The sequence below is a fragment of the Aotus nancymaae genome, unplaced genomic scaffold, assembly GCF_030222135.1.
Source record: "Aotus nancymaae isolate 86718 unplaced genomic scaffold, 86718_ANA_hifiasm-v0.15.2.pri h1tg000002l, whole genome shotgun sequence".
In the NCBI taxonomy this organism is placed as follows: Eukaryota; Metazoa; Chordata; class Mammalia; order Primates; family Aotidae; genus Aotus; species Aotus nancymaae.
Genome location: NW_026988413.1, coordinates 8,346,373 through 8,366,815, shown reverse-complemented (window position 1 = coordinate 8,366,815; position 20,443 = coordinate 8,346,373). Strand labels below are relative to the sequence as shown.

The 20,443-nt window shown below is 42.9% G+C and overlaps 1 protein-coding gene across 1 annotated transcript; it reads right to left on the bottom strand.

Moving 5' to 3' along the window:
* Positions 1–244: 244 nt before the first annotated feature.
* Positions 245–3,523, bottom strand: LOC105711255 (GTPase IMAP family member 1-like). The gene is made up of 2 exons (XM_064380675.1): positions 3,486–3,523; positions 245–957 (listed from the first exon to the last, which is right to left on the bottom strand). Exons 1-2 carry the CDS (start codon positions 3,511–3,513, stop codon positions 245–247), a joined length of 741 nt encoding a protein of 246 aa, XP_064236745.1. The 5' UTR covers positions 3,514–3,523.
* Positions 3,524–20,443: the final 16,920 nt, after the last annotated feature.

Genomic DNA, 20,443 nt, shown 5'->3' with positions numbered 1-20,443 from the left:
AGTAATAGAGGCCATCAGTAACCTGGGTCTCTCTGGCTATGAAGGCAATGGGCGAATAATGTCATAGGGGAGAGGTTTGGAATTACAGAGCAACACCAAAGAGATAAGCTGGAATCTGTGGGTGAGAGTGGTGGGGTCTGAGACAAAATCAATGCGGGTAGAGGAATATGGAGGGACAGTGGGGTTGACAGCACAGGCTAACATGCCTTATTTTACCTGGACCACTGACCCAGATATGTGTGGGTCAGAAGAGGATTCTATATTCCATCATCATATCACCAGTTCTTAGTCCACAGAAACCTGTGCGCAGCTGCTGCACCAGCTCGTACACCTCGTTGGAGTAGTGGGCGCCCTCGTGCTCCCGCACCAGGCCCTCCACCAGCACCAGCAGCTGCTCCGCCTGGGCCTCCTGCTCCGGGCCGGTCTCCCGGTTGTCAAAGGCACAGACCCGGTCCCCGCACTGGGTCACCAGCTCGCGCAGGGCCCGGTTCTCTGTGCCGCGCACGTAATCGTGCAGGGAGCCCCCGGCCAGGTCCTCCTTCCTGGTGAAGACGATGACCATCCACTTCAGGACGCCCTCCCTGAACATGTTCCTCACCTGCCTCACCGCCTGCTGGTCCTGGGCGGTGAACTGGCCCAGCTGGGTCACCAGGAGCAGCGCGTGGGGCCCGGGGGCCAAGAGCACGTAGCAGTGACCTCTCTGCTCATAGCGGGGATCTGTCCTGGGCACCTCGGAGCTGAAAATGTCCGGAGTGTCCACGACTTCCACGTTCCACCTGTCCCACCTGCGGCTGGCCATGGTGCAGGCCCTGGTCACAGACGTGGCCCCCAGCCTGGACAGGAACCATCTCTGGCCCAGGATGCTGTTCCCGGTGGCGCTTTTCCCGGTCCGTGTTCTCCCAACAAGGATGAGCTGCAGCGTGGGCTCCTGCCGGGACTGGGTGATCTCTGCTGAATCTGCGAGAATGCATTATTTGTAAGCTCCAAACCTAAGCCAGCATACCTAGGTAAATGGATCTCCTGGATGTCTTTTGAGCCAAAGAGAAGAGTGGGTTAGACTTTTGCTTTTTAAAGCAATGCTTCACTGAGGTGATCTGATGAGAAATGTGTAGTCCTGGGTGGTCCTTACTCATCCATTCCTGTCCCCTTTGGCTTCCCTGCATGACCCTGCTGATGTCCCAGAGCCTGGGGAACATTTCTCTAGGGGACCCCTTTATAATTTCAGGCCATTACCTCATCCCACAGTAACCGTCTCTGGTCATCTGCACACCTGCAGGCTGCACAGGGATTCATTCCCCTGCCTTCCTGACCTTCCCGCAGGGACAACTGTGCTGGGCTCTCTAACAAGTCATCCAGAAACCACCCTTTGGAAGGGGGAGTAGGATCTGAGCGGGATCCAGTGTCAGACCCTGGGTTTGAACCACCACCTCTGCACTGGCTAACTGGGTAGCTGTGGGAAGTTATTTAATCTCCCTGAACCTTCACTTCCTTTTCCTGTAAAATGGGAATAATAATATCCATGGTTCCTCAGAGGGTTCTTGAGAGGGTTACATGAACTAATCCACATACATGCTGAGCAGAGTGGCTGGCACGTGGAACACCCTTGGTGAATCTAAGTCATCACTTTGAGGGGCTGGGAATAACAGACCACCATATCAGCTTGAGTGGTAATAATATTATCTGAGGGGCTCCTGACTCAAATTCAGATTTGGTGCCATTTCTAAGCCCCGGTCTGTAATTTTGAGCCAACCTCTGGGAAGCTGAGCTGATATAAGTCAACTGTTTTTAGGTCAGCCTTGTATACAGAGCCTAAGAGGGTGAGGCAATATATTGGTTTTCACTTCTCTAAGATCAACTTCTTTTGAAATCACCGTCCCTGCCCATCTGGATCTGGGCATTTGAGGACTGGCATTGCTCTCTGCAGGGGTTCTGGGGACCTCAAGGTCTAAAGTTATCTAGGCCAGTGGCAGGCAGAATGGAATCTACCATCCCACCCCAGAGATCAAAGCCTAACACTTTATTCCAAATCAGCTGGGCCATACCAGCTTCAGCTCTCAGTCTTCGCCATTGTATTAACAGGGGCGAGAAAATTACAAAGTGCTCTTGAATTGTTTTAGTCCGATTCAAAAGTCACTAATTGACTTCAGATTCTGATTCTGATTAGGAGAGAGGCACCTACAGGGTGCCGCTACCCACACCTGGAAGGCAGAATACCTGAATGGTGGCCTCTGCCCTGCCACTGTCTGAAGTCCATGTACTAGAAAATCTCTGAATTTCACTTTTGTCACCTTTTAAATGAAAGGGGTGGATTTTGATTATCCCTGAGGTGCTCTCCAAATCTACCCTTCCAATATCTCCTTCTTCTTTCACTTCTCTTGGTAGATTTCAAAGCTAGTTCACTTGTGTCATAGACCATGTACATGACCTCATTACCCATCCTAGTACCACACAATATTTCCAAGTCAGCTATTTGCAGAGTATGGCAAAAGTCACTCCTTTCCATTTGTAGCTCTTCTCAATAATTACTTCTGGTCTTACTTAACCTTTGCAATCCTCAGTTTCCTCATATTGAAAATGGGGATAATAACTGTTTAATCTACCGTAAAGTTTCCTTTGAGGAGTAAGTGGGATGTTGCATATAGAGCCTGTCATACACTGAGTTACTCACGGTGACAAGCCGCCCTGCAGTGCTGGCATCCTGACCAAGTGAGTCCTTTATCATTTGAACAAGCAGTGCCGCCCTGCCAAAAGGAAGGTACGCAGAGACATTTCTCTTAAGGTGGGGTGTGAAATAAATAATTGGGAGTTACTCCCCCTCCCCCCTTTCCCTATTCAGTCAGGATGTCATCTCTCTCCCAACTGAATACCTTCCCTGGGCTCTGTCGTCATTCTGCTCTTACATCACCATGTAAGTCAGTCATTGAGAGAAAACGATGCATGTGAATCCCTATTCCTCTCCCCTTCTTGACTTGGATGATAGTCGGTAAAATCCAACAGTAGAACCATGTCAGAGAGGTGCTCTCTTTGTCATTAGTCAATCTTCGTTTCCCATCTTCTGTCTTTGAGTCTCTTTCTTCTGTCTCTCTCCCTCCCTCATTTTCTCTCTCTTGAGCCCTAATAATAATTTAACTCTTACACATTGTTCTCCAACACATTCTTTGGTAAACCATGTTTACTCCATCTTTTATACCCTTGTTCCTCTCCCTGTAGAAAAGGTTAGAGCCTCAATTATTATGTTGTCTTACTGAGGCAGTCAAAAGACTTTCCTACATTGCACAGCGGACCAGGAGCAGAGATGGTGCTGGGGCTTTCACTGTGATATCTTAGTGGTCACAACTCCTCTGTCTTTTAGAAGATACTAAAGGAATTTTCTCCCAGAAAAAGCATCTCTTAGATGTCTTCAGACTTGAGTCATTCCGAACCCCTGTACCAAATCCAGGCACAAACACAGAGGGCATGTGTGCCCTCTAGACACACGTTCTTACCATGGAGATGCTCCTCATTGCCTCCCATCTTCCCTTGTTGTCCCATGCTCACCTGGAAGAGTCACAAACACAGCTCATTTGTCCACTTATTTATCACATAGGTATATACGACGTAACTTGGGAGGAGAGCAAGATGCTGGGGAAACACAGCGAGAAGACATTGTCCCTGCCTTCAAGGGTCTTAGAATCTAGTTGTGTATTGTGTGTGTGTTTGTGGGAGTTGGGTTGGGATGAGGTGGGGAAAGAATGCAAATAGAATCAGTTACAAGTCCTACTTTAGGAGTGACATTAGGATATTGAATATTAAGATTAAGATGTTAGGATATGGAAGAGCAGAATAAGGGCACCCATCCTGTTCTTGAGTTAGAAGGACATTTTGGAACCATTTAATGTTTTCTGTTCTGGCTCAGAAACGAAATGAAAGAAGAGGGTATTCTATGTCAATGACACATGAGCTGCAGAAATAGATTTTTCTAGGGAATTTGGGGGTTACAGGAGACTTTAGTAAAAACTCTTGAGTGTCTGAACATGTACTCAATGACTTAGGGAACTGCCTTAGTGGGAACTGGCCTAGCAAACAAATGAGAAGACACTTGAAAAAAATCTCGTTTCTTGGGTTCACAAATGCATACAACAAGCTGACCTAAGAGCTTTTAGCTCTGCTCACACAAAGCCAAGTGTCTATTTGCTTGTCTGAATAGGAACTCTGTGCTGGGGAGGCTCGAATGCTGTCGTCCACCTTCTGCTTTCCTTCTACCTGAGACTTTTCTAAATAAAGTAATTGTGCCCTATCCTAACATTATTTAATACAACTAACACTCTGTGATCCAGTTTGCCTGATCACACAAGCTCCTGAACACAAATGTGCTTCTCCCTCCCTCTAGGTCTCCAGCCTCATTCCCAGCCAATCCCCTACTCAGTCAGCTGCTTCACAAACAGCAGATTCCTGGGCCTTTCCAACCCGCTCTGCTTCCCCTCCTAGAACTATTGCTCCTCCCGACCTGTCTGTGCCTCACCGTCCATGTCAAACTCCACCTCTTTGTGTCTTGCAGCCTGGTCACTCGGGTACCCGGGTTCTTTCCCATTGGCACCACACATGAAGGAAGGGCAGAGAGAGAGGCTGGCTACAGATCTGTAAGCCACAGTCTGTAAGAAATAATGCTTTTCACTTTAAATAGTTTAATGCTATTCACTTTAAATAATGCCTTTCACTTCAGACAGTTTCACAAGGTAGCAGTTTGGGGAAGCAGGGAACTAGATAACTTTGGAGATCCCTCAGAGTTTTACGATGATAGGATTCTACTTATTTTACGTTTTCCATTAAATATGTGCCTTTTGTAACTTCAGATTTCAACTCTTAAGAACTTTGAGTTAACTCTTGAAACTGCATTACAAACTCTATGGGAAGTTCCAAATGGCCCAGCTGATTTCTGCAGGTCCCTGAGGCACACTTTCTTTTTGTCATCATTGACAAGGACTTCTTGCTTCGGCCAAATTCTTGTCCTTTGCTCTGAATCTCGTGGCTGCTTATTCATTTTCTGCTCTGTCTCTGGCTGAAGGCTTGGAGAACAGGGTTTCCTCACACTCATTCCAAAGCTGTTCCTGTCTCTGCAGGAACTACCCTAACCCTCCCTAAAGCCTTCAATAAAGTTCACTTCATGGGCCTTAATGTGGTTAATTATTTTTTGTGTATGAATTAACAAATAATCATAATTGACACCAGAGCAGAAAATAAAGCAGCCGCCACAAGATTCAGAGCAAAGGACAAGAATTAGGCTGAAGCAAGAAGTATTTGTCAATGATCACAAAAAGAAAGTGTGCTTCAGGGACCCGCAGAAATCAAGCAGGCCATTTGGAACTTCCCACAGAGTTTGGAAAGCAGTTTCAAAAGTTAATTCAAAGTTCTTAAAAGTCGAAATCTGGAGTTACAAAAGGCATGTGTTTAATGGAGAAGGTAAACTGTATAGAATCCTATAATTGCAAAACTCTCAGGTATCTCCAAAGTTACCTAGTTCAATGCTTCCCTAAACTGCTACCTTTTGAAATTATCTAAGGGACTCTTTAAAGTGAAAAGCATTATTTCTTACAGATTGTGGCTTACAAATCTGCATTGTTAATAAGCACCTCACTCCCCTTGAGTGATTCTAATGCAGCTCATCTGTGGATCTGAATTTGGGAACTGGTTATCTTAGCTCACTCCTTCATTGTACAGATGAGAAGATTCTGATGGCTCAGAAGCCAAGAGGGCCCTGGGCAGCTTGGACTGGGGAGACTTTTAAGGGCACGTGTAGGGCAAGAGTTTGAAGATCATGTTCATAACCTTAGATGTCTCTTGACAGACCCTGTTATGGGTGGTGGTCAGGAGAGTGGTGGATTAGAGGATTCAGCTCAGACGTATACAGAATTTTCATTCTAACTTGTTCTGAGGTTAGAATTGCTTATATATCCTCTGAAATATCCTTCACCTTTGCTGAATATGCATTCATGGAGTGTTTACTGCCTTCTACAGTGTGTTTTGTTTCCCTCAGTATTTCTGGCAAACACTTACTTTACTTACTTGGGGAGTAGAGAAAGGATTTAGTCTCAAATCTTTAGTAGCGAAGATTCTTGCTACTTCTTTCAAACTTACTCCATTTAAAACTTGAAACATCCGGCCGGGTGAGGTGGCTCATGCCTGTCATCCCAGCACTTTGGGAGGCCGAGGCAGGTGGATCATGAGGTCAGGAGTTCAAGACCAGCCTGGCCAATATGGTGAAACCCCGTCTCTACTAAAAATACAAAAATTAACTGGGTGTGGTGGTGTGTGCCTGTAGTTCCAGCTACTCGGGAGGCTGAGGCATAAGAATCTCTTGAACTTGGGGAGCAGAGGTTGCAGTGAGCTGAGATCACACCACTGCACTCCAAACTGGGCCACAGAGCGAGACTCTGTCTCGAAAAAACAAAACAAAACTTGAAACATCCTTAAAATCCTGGGGGCATGGAGTTATGCCTTCCAGGTTCTGCTCCCCTACCTTGTACTTAGTAGAAGGTAGGTGCTCCCTCACTTCATTTCGACGACAACATCAGACATTGAATGCTTCCTGCACCTCACTGCTCCCACTCCCAACCAGCTCCCAGGCTCAGGCTCACCTTTCCCCGTGACATGCTCTGAAGTTGGCTCTGAGAAGTCCTGACTTATTGATTTTGCTGCGATCGTGAGTGCAGAGGGCTCTTTCCTTTTGGCACATGGAGGAAGTCATGGAGCTGCTAGGAACTCAGAGTTCAGGAAGCTCAGAGAGTGCCTGATGGTGATGACTTAAAGAGGCAGAGACACTCAGCAGTGAGGTGGTGGGCATGCCGTTTTTCCACTACAAACCCACCCCCTGCTTTGGACTAAGGTGATGTTTTCAGGATGTCCCTATGACACCGATGCCTTGTCCCCACAGTGGCTATAACCTAGGTGGGGAAGAAGGTTTTAGGTTTCTGGAGCCCGTCGTTATTTCTAGCCTCTGATGACTTCTAATCTTATTTTCATCTGCTTTTTGCTTCTGAGATACTTTTGTAAAAAGGGTTGTCCTGAGAGTCTCCTTTCCCAGGACAGGCATTCTGAAAGGAATCCCTGCCTGGGCATCGGTCTGGACAGGGCCACCAAGGTGGTCCTATCTGCTAGGCACATTAGGTGCAAAATCTCATTATTCTCAAAGAAAAGGAAGCCTTCTCCAGCCATTAAAAATAGGACAGCACATGTTCTCACTCATAGGTGGGTGTTGAATAATGAGAACACATGGGCACAGGGAGGGGAACATCACACTCTGGGCTCTGTTGGGGGGTGGTGGATTAGAGGAGGGACAGCAGGGGGCAGGGAGGTTGGGGAGGGATAACACTGGAAGAAATGCCTGATGTAGGTGACGGGAGGATGAAGACAGCAAACCACCATGGCATGTGTGTACCTATGCAACAATCCTGCACAATCTGCACATGTACCCCAGAACTTAAAGTACACACACAAAAAAAGCAGCCAGTTATATCCCCTGGTGAAGGAAGAATCTGAGGAACCCATATATGAATGTAATAATTATTATACTGGAGTGATGATGGATGGAACATATTAGGATATTTTCTGTCTAAGGCAACATTACAGATAAGGGCTTTTCACCAGTATATAACTATAGCCTGGTGTTTTAAAATAATGTGGGGTGGCAGTAGTATTAGGACACTTGTTTTCTCACTTCTGACTTTATTTATCTCGTGTTCTGTTTACTGAAGCCTAATGCAGGCACGCTTTTTAAAAATTCGTATATATTTTTATTTTTATTTTTATCTTTTATTTTAAGTACCTATGCAACAACCCAAGATCATGCAGGGTTGTTGCATAGGTACTTACATGGCAAGGTGGTTTGCTGCCTTTGTCCCCAATCACCTATATCTGACATTTCTCCCCATGTTATCTCTCCCCAATCTCCCCACCCCACGCTGTTCCTCCCCTAGCCCCCCCAACAGTCCCCAGTGTGTGATGCTCCCCTCTCTGTGTCCATGTGTTCTCATTGTTCAACACCTGCCTATGAGCGAGAACATGTGGTGTTTGATTTTCTGTTCTTGTGTCAGTTTGCTGAGAATGATGGTTTCCAGATTCATCCATGTCCCTACAAAGGACATGAACTCATCGTTTATGGCTGCATAATATTCCATGGTGTATATGTGCCACATTTTCCTTGTACAGTCTATCATTGATGGGCATTTGGGTTGGTTCCAGGTCTTTGCTATTGTAAACAGGGCTGCAGTGAACATACGTGCACATGTGTCTTTATAATAGAATGATTTATAATCCTTTGGGTATATACCTAGTAATGGGATTGCTGGGTCAAATGGAATTTCTATTTCTAGGTCCTTGAGGAGTCGCCACCCTGTCTTGCACAATGGTTAACTAATTTGCACTCCCATCAACAGTGTAAAAGTGTTCCTATTTCTCCACATCCTCTCCAGCATCTGTTGCCTCCAGACTTTTTAATGATTGCCATTCTAACTGGCGTGAGATGGTATCTCAATGTAGTTTTGATTTGCATTTCTCTAATGACCAGTGATGGTGAGCATTTTTTCATATGTTTCTTGGCCTCATATATGTCTTCTTTTGAAAAGTGTCTGTCATATCCTTCGCCCACTTTTGAATGGGCTTGTTTTTTTCTTGTATATCTGTTATGGTTCTTTGTAGATTCTGGATGTTAGCCTGTTGTCAGATGGATAGATTGCAAAAAATTTTTTCCCATTTTCTTGGTTGCTGGTTCACTCTAATGATTGTTTCTTTGGCTGCACAGAAGCTCTGGAGTTTAATTAGATCCCATTTGTCTATTTTGGCTTTTGTTGCCAATGCTTTTGGTGTTTTAGTCATGAAGTCCTTGCCTATGTCGATGTCCTGAATGGTTTTGCCTAGGTTTTCTTCTAGGATTTTTATGGTGTTAGGTCTTATGTTTAAGTCTTTAATCCATCTGGAGTTAATTTTAGTGTAAGGTGTCAGGAAGGGGTCCAGTTTCTGCTTTCTGCACATGGCTAGCCAGTTTTCCCAACATTTATTAAACAGAGAATCCTTTTCCCATTGCTTGTTTTTGTCAGGTTTGTCAGAGATCAAATGGTTGTAGATGTGTGGCATTGCTTCTGACCTCTGTTCTGCTCCATTGGTTTATGTCTCTGTTTTGGTACCAGTACCATGCTGTTTTGATTACTGTAGCCTTGTAGTATAGTTTGAAGTCAGGTAGCGTGATGCCTCCAGCTTTGTTCTTTTTGCTTAGGATTGTCTTGGCTATGTGGGCTCTCTTTTGGTTCCATATGAAGTTTAAGGTGGTTTTTTCCAGTTCTGTGAAGAAGGTCATTGGTGGCTTGATGGGGATAGCATTGAATCTATAAATTACTGTGGGCAGTATGGCAATTTTCATGATATTGATTCTTAACCATGAGCATGGAATGTTTTTCCATCTGTTTGTGTCCTCTCTTATTTCGTTGAGCAGTGATTTGTAGTTCTCCTTGAAGAGGTCCTTTACATCATTTGTTAGTTGTATTCCTAGGTATTTTATTCTCTTTGTAGTAATTGTGAATGGGAGTTTGCTCTTGATTTGGCTCTCTGCTAGTCTGTTATTGGTGTATAGAAATGCTTGTGATTTCTGCACATTGATTTTGTATTCTGAGACTTTGCTGAAGTTGCTTATCAGTTTAAGGAGACTTTGGGTTGAAATGATGGGGTCTTCTAACTATGCAATCATGTTGTCTGCAAATAGAGACACTTTGACTTCCTCATTTCCTAATTGAATACCCTTTATTTCTTTTTCTTGCCTGATTTCTCTGGCTAGAACTTCCAATACTATATTGAATAGGAGTGGCGAGAGAGGGCATCCTTGCCTAGTACCAGATTTCAAAGGGAATGCTTCCAGTTTTTGCCCATTCAGTATGTTTTTGGCTGTGGGTTTGTCATAAATAGCTTTTATTATTTTGAGATACATTCCATCAATGCCTAGTTTATTGAGAGTTTTTAAGCATAAAGGGCTGTTGAATTTTGTTGAAGGCCTTCTCTGCAACTATTGAGGTAATCATGTGGTTTTTGTCTTTGGTTCTGTTTATGTGGTGGATTATGTTTATAGACTTGTGTATGTTGATCCAGCCTTGCATCCCAGGATGAAGCCTACTTGACTGTGATGGATAAGCTTTTTGGTGTGCTGTTGTAATTGGTTTGCCAGTATTTTATTGAAGATTTTTGCATCTATGTTCATCATGGATGTTTTCTTTTTTTGTTGAGTCTCTGCCAGGTTTTGTTATCAGGTTGATGTTGGTCTCATAAAATGATTTGGGAAGGCTTCTCTCTTTTTGGATTGTGTCGAATAGTTTCAGAAGGAGTGGTACCAGCTCCTCTTTGTATGTCTTGTAGAATTCAGCTGTGAACACGTCTGGACATGGACTTTTTTTGGGTGGTAGGCTATTAATTGCTGCCTCAACTTCAACCCTTGTTATTTGTCTATTCAGGGTTTCAACTTCTTCCTGGTTTAGTCTTGGGAGGGTGCAAGTGTCCAGGAATTTATCCATTTCTTCCAGGCTTATTGGTTTATGTGCATAGTGTTGTTTTTAGTAATCTCTGATGGTAGTTTGTATTTCTGTGGAATCGGTGGTTATATCCCCTTTATCATTTTTTATTGCATCTATTTGATTATTCTCTCTTTTCTTTTTTATTAATCTCACTAGCAGTCTGCCTATTTTGTTGATCTTTTCAAAAAACCAGCTCCTAGATTTATTGATTTTTTGAAGGGTTTTTTTGTGTCTCTATCTCCTTCAGTTCTGCTCTGATCTTAGTTATTTCTTGTCTTCTGCTAGGTTTTGAGTTTTTTTGATCTTTCTCCTCTAGCTCTTTCAATTTTGATGATAGGGTGTCAATTTTTGATCTTTCCTTGCTTCTCATGTGGGCATTTATTGCTACAAATTTCCCTCTAGACACTGCTTTAAATGTGTCCCAGAGATTCTGGTATGTTGTGTCTTCATTCTCATTGGTTTTGAAGAACATCTTTATTTCTGCCTTCATTTCTTTGTTTATCCAGTTGACCTTCAGGAGTAAGTTGTTCAGTTTCCATGAAGTTGTGTGGTTCTGAGTTAGTTTCTTACTCCTGAGTTCTAATTTGATTGCACTGTGGTCTAAAAGACTGTTTGTTATGATTTCCATTTTTCTTTTGTATTTGCTGAGGAGTTATTTACTTCCAATTATGTTGTCAATTTTAGAGTAGGTGCGATGTGGTGCTGAAAAGAATGCATATTCTTTGGCTTTTGGGTAGAGATTTTTGTAGCTCTCTATTAGGTCCACTTGGTCTAGATGTGATTTCAAGTCCTGGACATCCTTGTTAATTTTCTATCTTGTTGATCTAATATTGACAGTGGAGTATTAAAGTCTCCCATTATTATTGTGCAGAAGTCTAAGTCTCTTTGTAAGTCATTAAGAACTTGCTTTATGTACCTGGGTGCTCCTGTATTGAGTGTGTATATATTTAGGATCGTTAGCTCTTCTTGTTGCATTGATCCTTTTACCCTTATGTAATGACCTTCTTTGTCTCTTTTGATCTCTGTTGGTTTAAAGTACACTGTATCAGAGACTAGAATTGCAACTCCTGCTTTTTTTTGCTCTCCATTTGCTTGGTAAATCTTCTTCTATCCCTTTATTTTGAGCCTATGTGTGTCCTTGCACATGAAATGGGTTTCCTGAACACAGCACACTGATGGGTTTTGACTTTTTATCCAATTTGCCAGTCTGTGTCTTTTGATTGGGGCATTTAGCCCATTTACATTTAAGGTTAATACTGTTATGTGTGAATTTGATCCTGCCATTTTGATGCGAGCTGGTTGTTTTGCCCGTGAGTTGATGCAGTTTCTTCATTGTGTCAATGGTCTTTACCATTTGATATGTTTTTGGAGTGGCTGGTACTGGTTGTTCCTTTCCATGTTTAGTGGTTCTTTCAGGAGCTCTTGTAAGGCAGGCCTGGTGGTGACAAAATCTCTCAGCGTTTGCTTGTCCATAAAGTGTTTTATTTCTCCTTCACTTATGAAGCTTAGTTTGGTTGGATTTGAAATTCTAGGTTGAAAGTTCTTTTTTTTTTTTTTTTTTTTTTTTTTTTGAGACGGAGTTTCACTCTTGTTACCCAGGCTGGAGTGCAATGGCGCGATCTCGGCTCACCGCAACCTCCGCCTCCTGGGTTCTGGCAATTCTCCTGCCTCAGCCTCCTGAGTAGCTGGGATTACAGGCATGCGTCACCATGCCCAGCTAATTTTTTGTATTTTTAGTAGAGACGGGGTTTCACCATGTTGACCGGGATGGTCTCGATCTCTTGACCTCGTGATCCACCCGCCTCGGCCTCCCAAAGTGCTGGGATTACAGGCGTGAGCCACCGCGCCCAGCTGAAAGTTCTTTTCTTTAAGGATGTTGAATATTGGTCCCCACTCTCTTCTGGCTTGTAGGGTTTCTGCTGAGAGAACTGCTTTGAGTCTGATGGGTTTCCCTTTGTGGGTAACCCGACCTTTCTCTCTGGCTGCCCTTAGCATTTTGTCCTTCATTTCTACCCTGGTGAATCTGATGATTATGTGCCTTGTGGTTGCTCTTCTTGAGGAATATCTTTGTAGTGTTCTCTGTATTTCCTGGACTTGAATATTGGCCTGCCTTGCTAGGTTGGGGAAGTTTTCCTGGATAATATCCTGAAGAGTGTTTTCCAACTTGAATTTGTTCTCCCTGTCACATTCATGTATACCTATCAAATGTAGATTAGGTCTTTTCACATAATCCCATATTTCTTGGAGCCTTTGTTCATTACTTTTCACTCTTTTTTCTCTAATCTTGCTTTCTCATTTTATTTCATTGAGTTTATCTTCAATCTCTGATATCCTTTCTTCTGCTTGGTCAGTTCAGCTATTGAAACTTGCGTATGCTTTGCGAAGTTCTCATGTTGTGTTTTTCAGCTCCATCAAGTCGTTTATGTTCTTCTCTAAGCTGGTTTTTCTAGTTAGCATTTCATCTCACCTTTTTTTCCAGGTTCTTCGTTTCTTTGCATTGGGTTAGAACATGTTCCTTTAGCTCAGAGAAGTTTGTTATTATCCACCTTCTGAAGCCTCCTTCTGTCAATTCATCAGACTCATTCTCCATCCAGCTTTGTTTCCTTGCTGGTGAGGAGTTGTGATCCTATAGGGGAGGAGAGACCTTCTGGTTTTGGGTGTTTTCATCCTTTTTGCGCTGGTTTCTTCCCATCTTCATGGATTTATCTACCTGTAGTCTTTGTAGTTGGTAACTTTCGGATGGCGTCTCAGAGTGGACAGCCTTTTTGTTGATGTTGAAGCTATTTCTCTCTGTTTTTTAGTTTTCCTCCTAGCAGTCAGGCCCCTTTGCTGCAGGACTGCTGGAGATCCACTCCAGACTCTGCTTGCCTGGGAATCACCTGTGGGGGCTGAAGAACAGCAAGGGTTACTGCCAGTTTCTTCTGTTATCTTCGTCCCAGAAGGGTACCCTCCAGATGTCAGCCAGAGCTCTCCTTTATGAGGTGCCTCTTTGGATATATTGGGGTCAGGGAGCTGCTTGAGGAGACAGTCTGTCCCTTATCAGAGCTCAGGTGCTGTGCTGGGAGCTCCATTGTTCTGTTCAGAGCTGCTGGGCAGGTATGTTTAAGTCTGCTAAAGTAGAACTCATAACCGCCTCTTTTCCCAGGTGCTCTGTCCTGGGAAGGTGGGCTTTATTTATAAGTTCCTGATGTGCTGCTGCCTTTTTTCAGAGATGCCCTGCCCTGCAAGGAGGTAGCCAATCACAGTCTGCCGGCAGAGGTGTTGCTGAGCTGCCGCAGGTCCTGCCCAGCTGCTGTGTAAACTTCCTTGTGGTTTTATTTACAGAAGTACAGTTAGAACTGCCTCGGTAGTAGTGGGCTACCTCGGTAATGGCAGACGCCCTTCCCCCAACAGAGCTCGACCACCCATGTCCAGCTGCACTTGCTGCAAAACTCTGAAGTCAGAGCTTTTCAGATTGCTGGTCTTTGTGGGGTGGGACCCGTCGAGCCAGATCACCTAGCTCCCTGCTTTCGGCCCCCTCTTTTTCAGTTGAATGGGTGGCTCTGTCACCCAGGTGTTCCAGGTGCCAGCTGAAACAGCCGCCCAGAGTTGTGTGATTTTTTTTGTGTGTGTGGAAATCAGTGGCACTGGCTGAAACAGCAATACTGGAAACTCATGGCACTTTTCGGCCCAGGAATCTCCTGGTCTGTGGGCAATATAAACTGTGGGAGAGGCACAGTATCTGAACCGGAGTGCTGAAGTGGATGGAAAAGCCCCTGATGGCCTCCACTGGGTAAGGAGTGGGGTCCTCTGGGGATTGCACTTCCTGGGTAAGGCAATGCCTCACCCTGCCTTGGCTCGACCTTCCTGGGCTACACCCACTATGCACCAGTCCCATTGAGATGCACCTGGTACCTCATTTGGAAATGCAGTGATAACTCACCCTCTGCACAGCTCTCACTGGGAACTGCACTCCAGAGCTGTTCCTATTTGGCCATCTTGCTCCACCCCCACCAAATCTTGCATTTCTAAGGTAAATTCCAGTTGGTCATGATGTCTACTCCTTTTTATAGATTGCTTAATTTTCTTTGCTGGTATTTTTGTGAGGATTTTTTGAATCTGTAGTTATAAGAGATAATGATATGTGTTTTTTTCACTTGTGATGTCGTTTTCTGGTTTGGTATCAGGATAATACCTGATACTGGCATCATAGAATGAGTTGGGAGGTGTTCTTCCTCTTGTAAATTTTTGAATTTGTGAAGAAATGGTGAAAAAATTTGTGAAGAAATTGTATAATGATTCTTTTTAAATTTTTTGATTATACTTTAATTTCTGGGGTACATGTGCAGATCTTGCAGGATTGTTGCATAGGTATACACATGCCATGGTGGTTTGCTGCCTCTATCCTTTGTCTCCTACATTAGATATTTATCCCAATGCTATCCCTCTCCAGTCTCCCTATCCCTTGCTATCCCTCCCCTAGCCCCCCACCCCCCACCCCCCAACAGACCCCATTGTATGATGTTCCCCTCCCTGTGTCCATGTGTTCTCATTGTTCAACACTTGCCTATGAGTGAGAACATGTGGTGCTTGGTTTTCTATTCTTGCATCAGTTTGCTGAGAACGATGGTTTCCAGATTCATCCATTTCCCTGCAAAGGACATGAATTCATACTTCTTTATGGCTGCATAGTATTTCATGGTGTATATGTGCCACATTTTCTTTTCTTTTTTTATTTATTTATTTATTTTTATTTATTTATTTTTATTTTTATTTATTTATTTATTTTTATTGCATTTTAGGTTTTGGGGTACATGTGAAAAACATGCAAAGTTGTTGCATAGGTGCATTCATGGCAGTGTGATTTGCTGCCTCCCTCCCCCTCACCCATATCTGGCATTTCTCCCCATGCTATCCCTCCCGAACTCCCCCCCCGGCTGTCCCCCCCACTCCCCCGCAACAGACCCCCGTGTATAGTGCTCCCCTCCCTGTGTCCATGTGTTCTCCTTGTTCAACACCCTCCTATGAGTGAGAACATGTGGTGTTTGGTTTTGTGTTCTTGTGTCAGTTTGCTGAGAATGATGGTTTCCAGGTTCATCCATGTCCCTACAAAAGATGCAAACTCCTCATTTTTAATGGCTGCATAATATTCCATGGTGTATATGTGCCACATTTTCCCTGTCCAGTCTATCATCGATGGGCATTTGGGTTGGTTCCAGGTCTTTGCTATTGTAAACTGTGCTGCAATGAACATTCGTGTGCATGTGTCCTTATAGTAGAACGCTTTATAATCCTTTGGATATATGCCCAGTAATGGGATTGCTGGGTCAAATGGAATTTCTATTTCTAGGTCCTTGAGGAATCGCCACACTGTTTTCCACAGTGGCTGAACTAATTTACACTCCCACCAACAGTGTAAAAGTGTTCCTATTTCTCCACATCCTCTCCAGCATCTATTTTCTCCAGATTTTTTAATGATCGCCATTCTAACTGGCGTGAGATGGTATCTCAATGTAGTTTTGATTTGCATCTCTCTAATGACCAGTGATGATGAGCACTTTTTCATATGTTTGTTGGCCTCTTGTATGTCTTCTTTTGTAAAGTATCTGTTCATATCCTTCGCCCATTTTTGAATGGGCTTGTTTGTTTTTTTCTTGTAAATCTTTTTTAGCTCATTGTAAATTCTGGATATCAGCCCTTTGTCAGATGGGTAGGCTGCAAAAATTTTTTCCCATTCTGTTGGTTGCTGATTCACTCTATTGACTGTTTCTTTTGCCGTGCAGAAGCTGTGGAGTTTGATTAGGTCCCATTTGTCTATTTTGGCTTTTGTTGCCAATGCTTTTGGTGGCCACATTTTCTTTATCCAGTCTATCATTGATGGGCATTTGGGTTGGTTCCAGGTCTTTGCTATTGTGAACAGTGCTGCAATGAATATACATGTGCATGTGTCTTTATAATAGAATAATTTATAATCCTTTGGGTATATACTCAGTAATAGGATTGCTGGGTCAAATGGTATTTCTATTTCTAGATCCTTGAGGAATCGCCACACTGTCTTCCACAATGGTTGAACTAATTTACTTAAATGTTCTGTAGAATCACTAGTGAAGCCATCTGGGCTTGGGTTTTCTTTGTAGGTAACTTTTAAAATTACAAATTGAATCTATGTGTTATAGGTCTATAATGTACTATGGAAGTAGAAATCCTGCCAGTAGTTTTAGATCAGACTTCGATCACATTGCCAACTCCTCTCTTCTTCCTGTTGGTTGCATTGATTTTGTAGAGGTTTATTTTTCACTTTTTGTTGTTATTTATTGTATTAGAATAAGAAATTGCTAAATAGGAACATAGGTAGCAGTTGCCATTGTCTTCCAGGTTACTATGTTTATCTGTAACTCCTTTCTTCCACTAAATGCAAATGTGTTATGCTTGTAAAGATAAGAGAACTGCTGATGTCTCTTTATATTTCCAAATAGTCATTTATAATCTTTCACAAATGACGCTTGGAAATGCGTCATTTGTATATATATAAAACTTTAAGTTCTGGGGTACATGTGCAGAATGTGCAGATTTGTTACATCAGTATACTCGTGCCACGGTAGTTTGCTGCATCCATTCCCCTGTCATCTACATTCGACTAATGTTATCCCTCCTCAATCCCCCCACCCGCTGCTATCCCTCCTCTAGGTCCCCCATTCCCCGACAGGCCCCGGTGTGTGATGCTCCCCTCCTTGTGTCCATGTGTTCTCATTGTTCACCACCCACTTATGAGTGAGAACATGTGGTGTTTGGTTTTCTGTTCTCGTGTCATTTAAATAGTGTTTTCAAATTATCTTTCTTCATAATGAACAATAATAAAAAACAATGAGTTTGCTCAACTGTTTATTAGCTATTTAAGTTTTCAGAACTTCATTGTTAGGATTTAGAAAAGCAGCAACACCCATAAGCGTCTGTTCCAATTTAGAGCAAATTTTATTTTGTTCAGCTCACGTCAGAGTCAAAAATGATAATGGTTGCACCTCTGAATGAGGCACTGGTGTGGGTCTGGAGACTCAGAGGAAAACTTTTCTGCTTTATCTCTGGGCCAGCACCAACTGGAAGAGGGACCAAAGAAGGAGACAGAGCACAGTTGAATGCAGTCTCCACGGTGGTATTTCTTGGTGGCCCAGTCTGCCTCTTTCAATTTTTTTCTGAACATTTTAGCAGATACAAAGATGGAGACATGGGCCTTTTAGCATAACATTTCTAGCCTGTGATACGACCACAACCTTAAGTGATGGGTAAGACAGAATGGGGAGGAAGTAATGCAGGAAATGGCTGTGGCTGAGGCAGGATGCGTTTGTTTTTTAAACGAATGAGTGAATTTACAATAAATCATCTTGTAGCTCATTTCTTGAAGATGTAAGAGATTATGGGAAACAAAAAAGGAAAGCGTGTTAAATTGAAAACAAAATGAGGAAATGAAGATAGTAGCAGAATTTGTGCAAACCTAATTATAAATTCTAGAGAGAAGGTAAGTTACTGAATGCTATCTGGTGGCTGTGACAACCTCTTAGTTCCTTCCCCAGTTTCTGTTCTCCTAAGCACCTTTTGCTTTCACCATTAGTATTATGGAATGGCTAAGAATTCAGGAGTGAATAAACAAATCCTAGACTTTAGAGGGGTGGGGCTAAAAAGACTGTGTAGCAAGTATGGAAGGAATCTGGGGTGTGTCGAGAATAGCAGAAACCTGTGGAAGAAAAATGCCTGCTTCCTTACTTCTTGCTTCCTTGGCTGTTCTGTGCCAAGTCATAAATAAAGCTGGTATCTGTAATTGTCTATACATTACTCATATGACTATAGGGCCTCAACAGCACTGGGAGAAGAGGGCTTGTACTAATATTGCTCCCTCACATCAGACTCCTCAAGACAAGTCCTAGGATTGGTCTGTTTCTTGTGGTCTCCCTTTGAGGATCATTGTTCTCTGTACCACCTTGTAGGTATGTTCTGACCAACATCTGAGAAGTGCTGTGGGTAGGGAGGGCATGATTTGAGAGAGTCTGGGAATTTCTGCTCATTGGGTAAGGCCTAAAGATACTGGGGCTTAGTAAGGTCATTTTCCCCCTTAAAGCCATAGGTATTACTAGTGGCAGAATCAGACTACACATACTTTTCCACTGACACTGCATTTCATATATTAATGGGAGACATCCAGTGCTGATATGCTAACATGGGAATCTACTACTGAAGCTCATGGAACAAAACAGGTGTCTTTGGGCTAACAGAAGGATACTCCTTACTCTTAAATGACTCAGATAAAGTTAGTAATCCTGTGCTGACAGTGTCCCCCAGGGAGAAGTCTCCCGTATATTTAAATGCATTAAAGCTTGTTTTGTTTTATTTTAAGGGATAACAGCCTCCTCTTTTCTCTAGTGACAAAACAACTGTTTTGATATAAATTGGGAATTCTGTAAGAGTACACATTTGGCTCTTGCTGGGGAGACTGGGACATGCTTTTAGGCAGAGGTGGCCTTATAACCTGCTCAGCTATTCCTGTCTCAACTGTCTGTCTGCTCCTCATAGGATTCAAAGGCCTTATTTGCACACCTTAATTTCCTATGTCTCTCTTTAAAGGTAACACTTATTTTGTATTGGTACATATAATTTTATGACAAAAGTTAAATACTTCTGCAAAAGGATCTATTTTGGAAAGGGTAAAGTTAAGGGGAGTAGGTTGAAGGTAGCTGCAGAATCAGAGAGACCTAGTAAATGAAAAGTCCCCAAGGAAAAGTCACAGGTAGTGTCTAAAATGACCTTCGGAGAGAGCCACCACTGCTTCCGTCATCAGTGAAACTTTCATTTCCATCTGGGCCAGATGTGTGAGTGAGGAATGAGGAAGGATGTACAGGTGCACTTCATTTTATTGTACCTCACTTCATTGCACCTTGTGGATGATGCACTTTTTACAAATTGAAGATTTGTGGCAACCCTGCATCAAACAAGTCTGTTGATGCCATTTTCCCAACAGCAGGTGTTCACTTTTTGTGTCTGTGTCACTTTTTGACAATTCTTACAGTATTTCAAATGTTTTAATTATTATCATCTGTCATAATGATTTGGGATCAGTGATCTATGATGTCACTATTGTAATTGATTTGGGATGCCACAAACTGCACCTTACAAGATGGTGAACTTAATTGATTGATGTGTATTCTGACTGCTTCACCATGCATCAGTTCCTCTCCTCTCACCCTTGCCTCAGGCTTTCTTGTTTCTTGACAAAACAATATTGAAATCAAGTCAGTTAATAACCGTACAGTGTCCTCTAGTTGTTCACATGAAAGGCAGAGTCACACATTTCCCACCTTAAACCAAAAGCTAGAAATGATTAAGCTTAGTGGGGAAGGGATGTGAAAAGCTGAGATAGGCTGAAAACTAGACCTCTTGCACCAAACAATTAGTCAAGTTTGAATGCAGAGAAAAAGTTATTGAAGGAAATTAGAAATGCTACTCCAGTGAATACATGAATGATAGGAAAGTGACAAGCTACCAATGACTTTCTCCACAGAACTGGAAAAAACCACTTTATACTTATATGGAATCACAAGAGAGCCCACATAGCCAAGACAATTCTAAGCAAAAAGAACAAAGCCGGAGATATCACACTGCCAGACTTCAAACTATGCTACAAGGCTACAGTAATCAAAACAGCATGATACTGGTACCAAAACAGAGATATAGACCAATGGAACAGAACAGAGGCCTCAGAAGCAACACCACATATCTACAACCATCTGATCTTTGACAAACCTCACAAAAATAAGCAATGGAGAAAGGACTCCATGTTTAATAAATGGTGTTGGGAAAACTGGCTAGCAATGTGCAGAAAGCAGAAACTGGACTCCTTCCTCTCACCTTACACTAAAATTAACTCCAGATGGATTAAAGATTTAAAC

Bases quoted from the DNA above. Each gene is read 5' to 3' on its own strand.
- LOC105711255 (XM_064380675.1), bottom strand. From the start codon at position 3,513: ATGGGAGGCAATGAGGAGCATCTCCATG. The intron at 958-3,485 runs GTAAGAACGTGT...GCATTCTCGCAG, and splicing joins CAATGAGGAGCATCTCCATG to ATTCAGCAGAGATCACCCAG.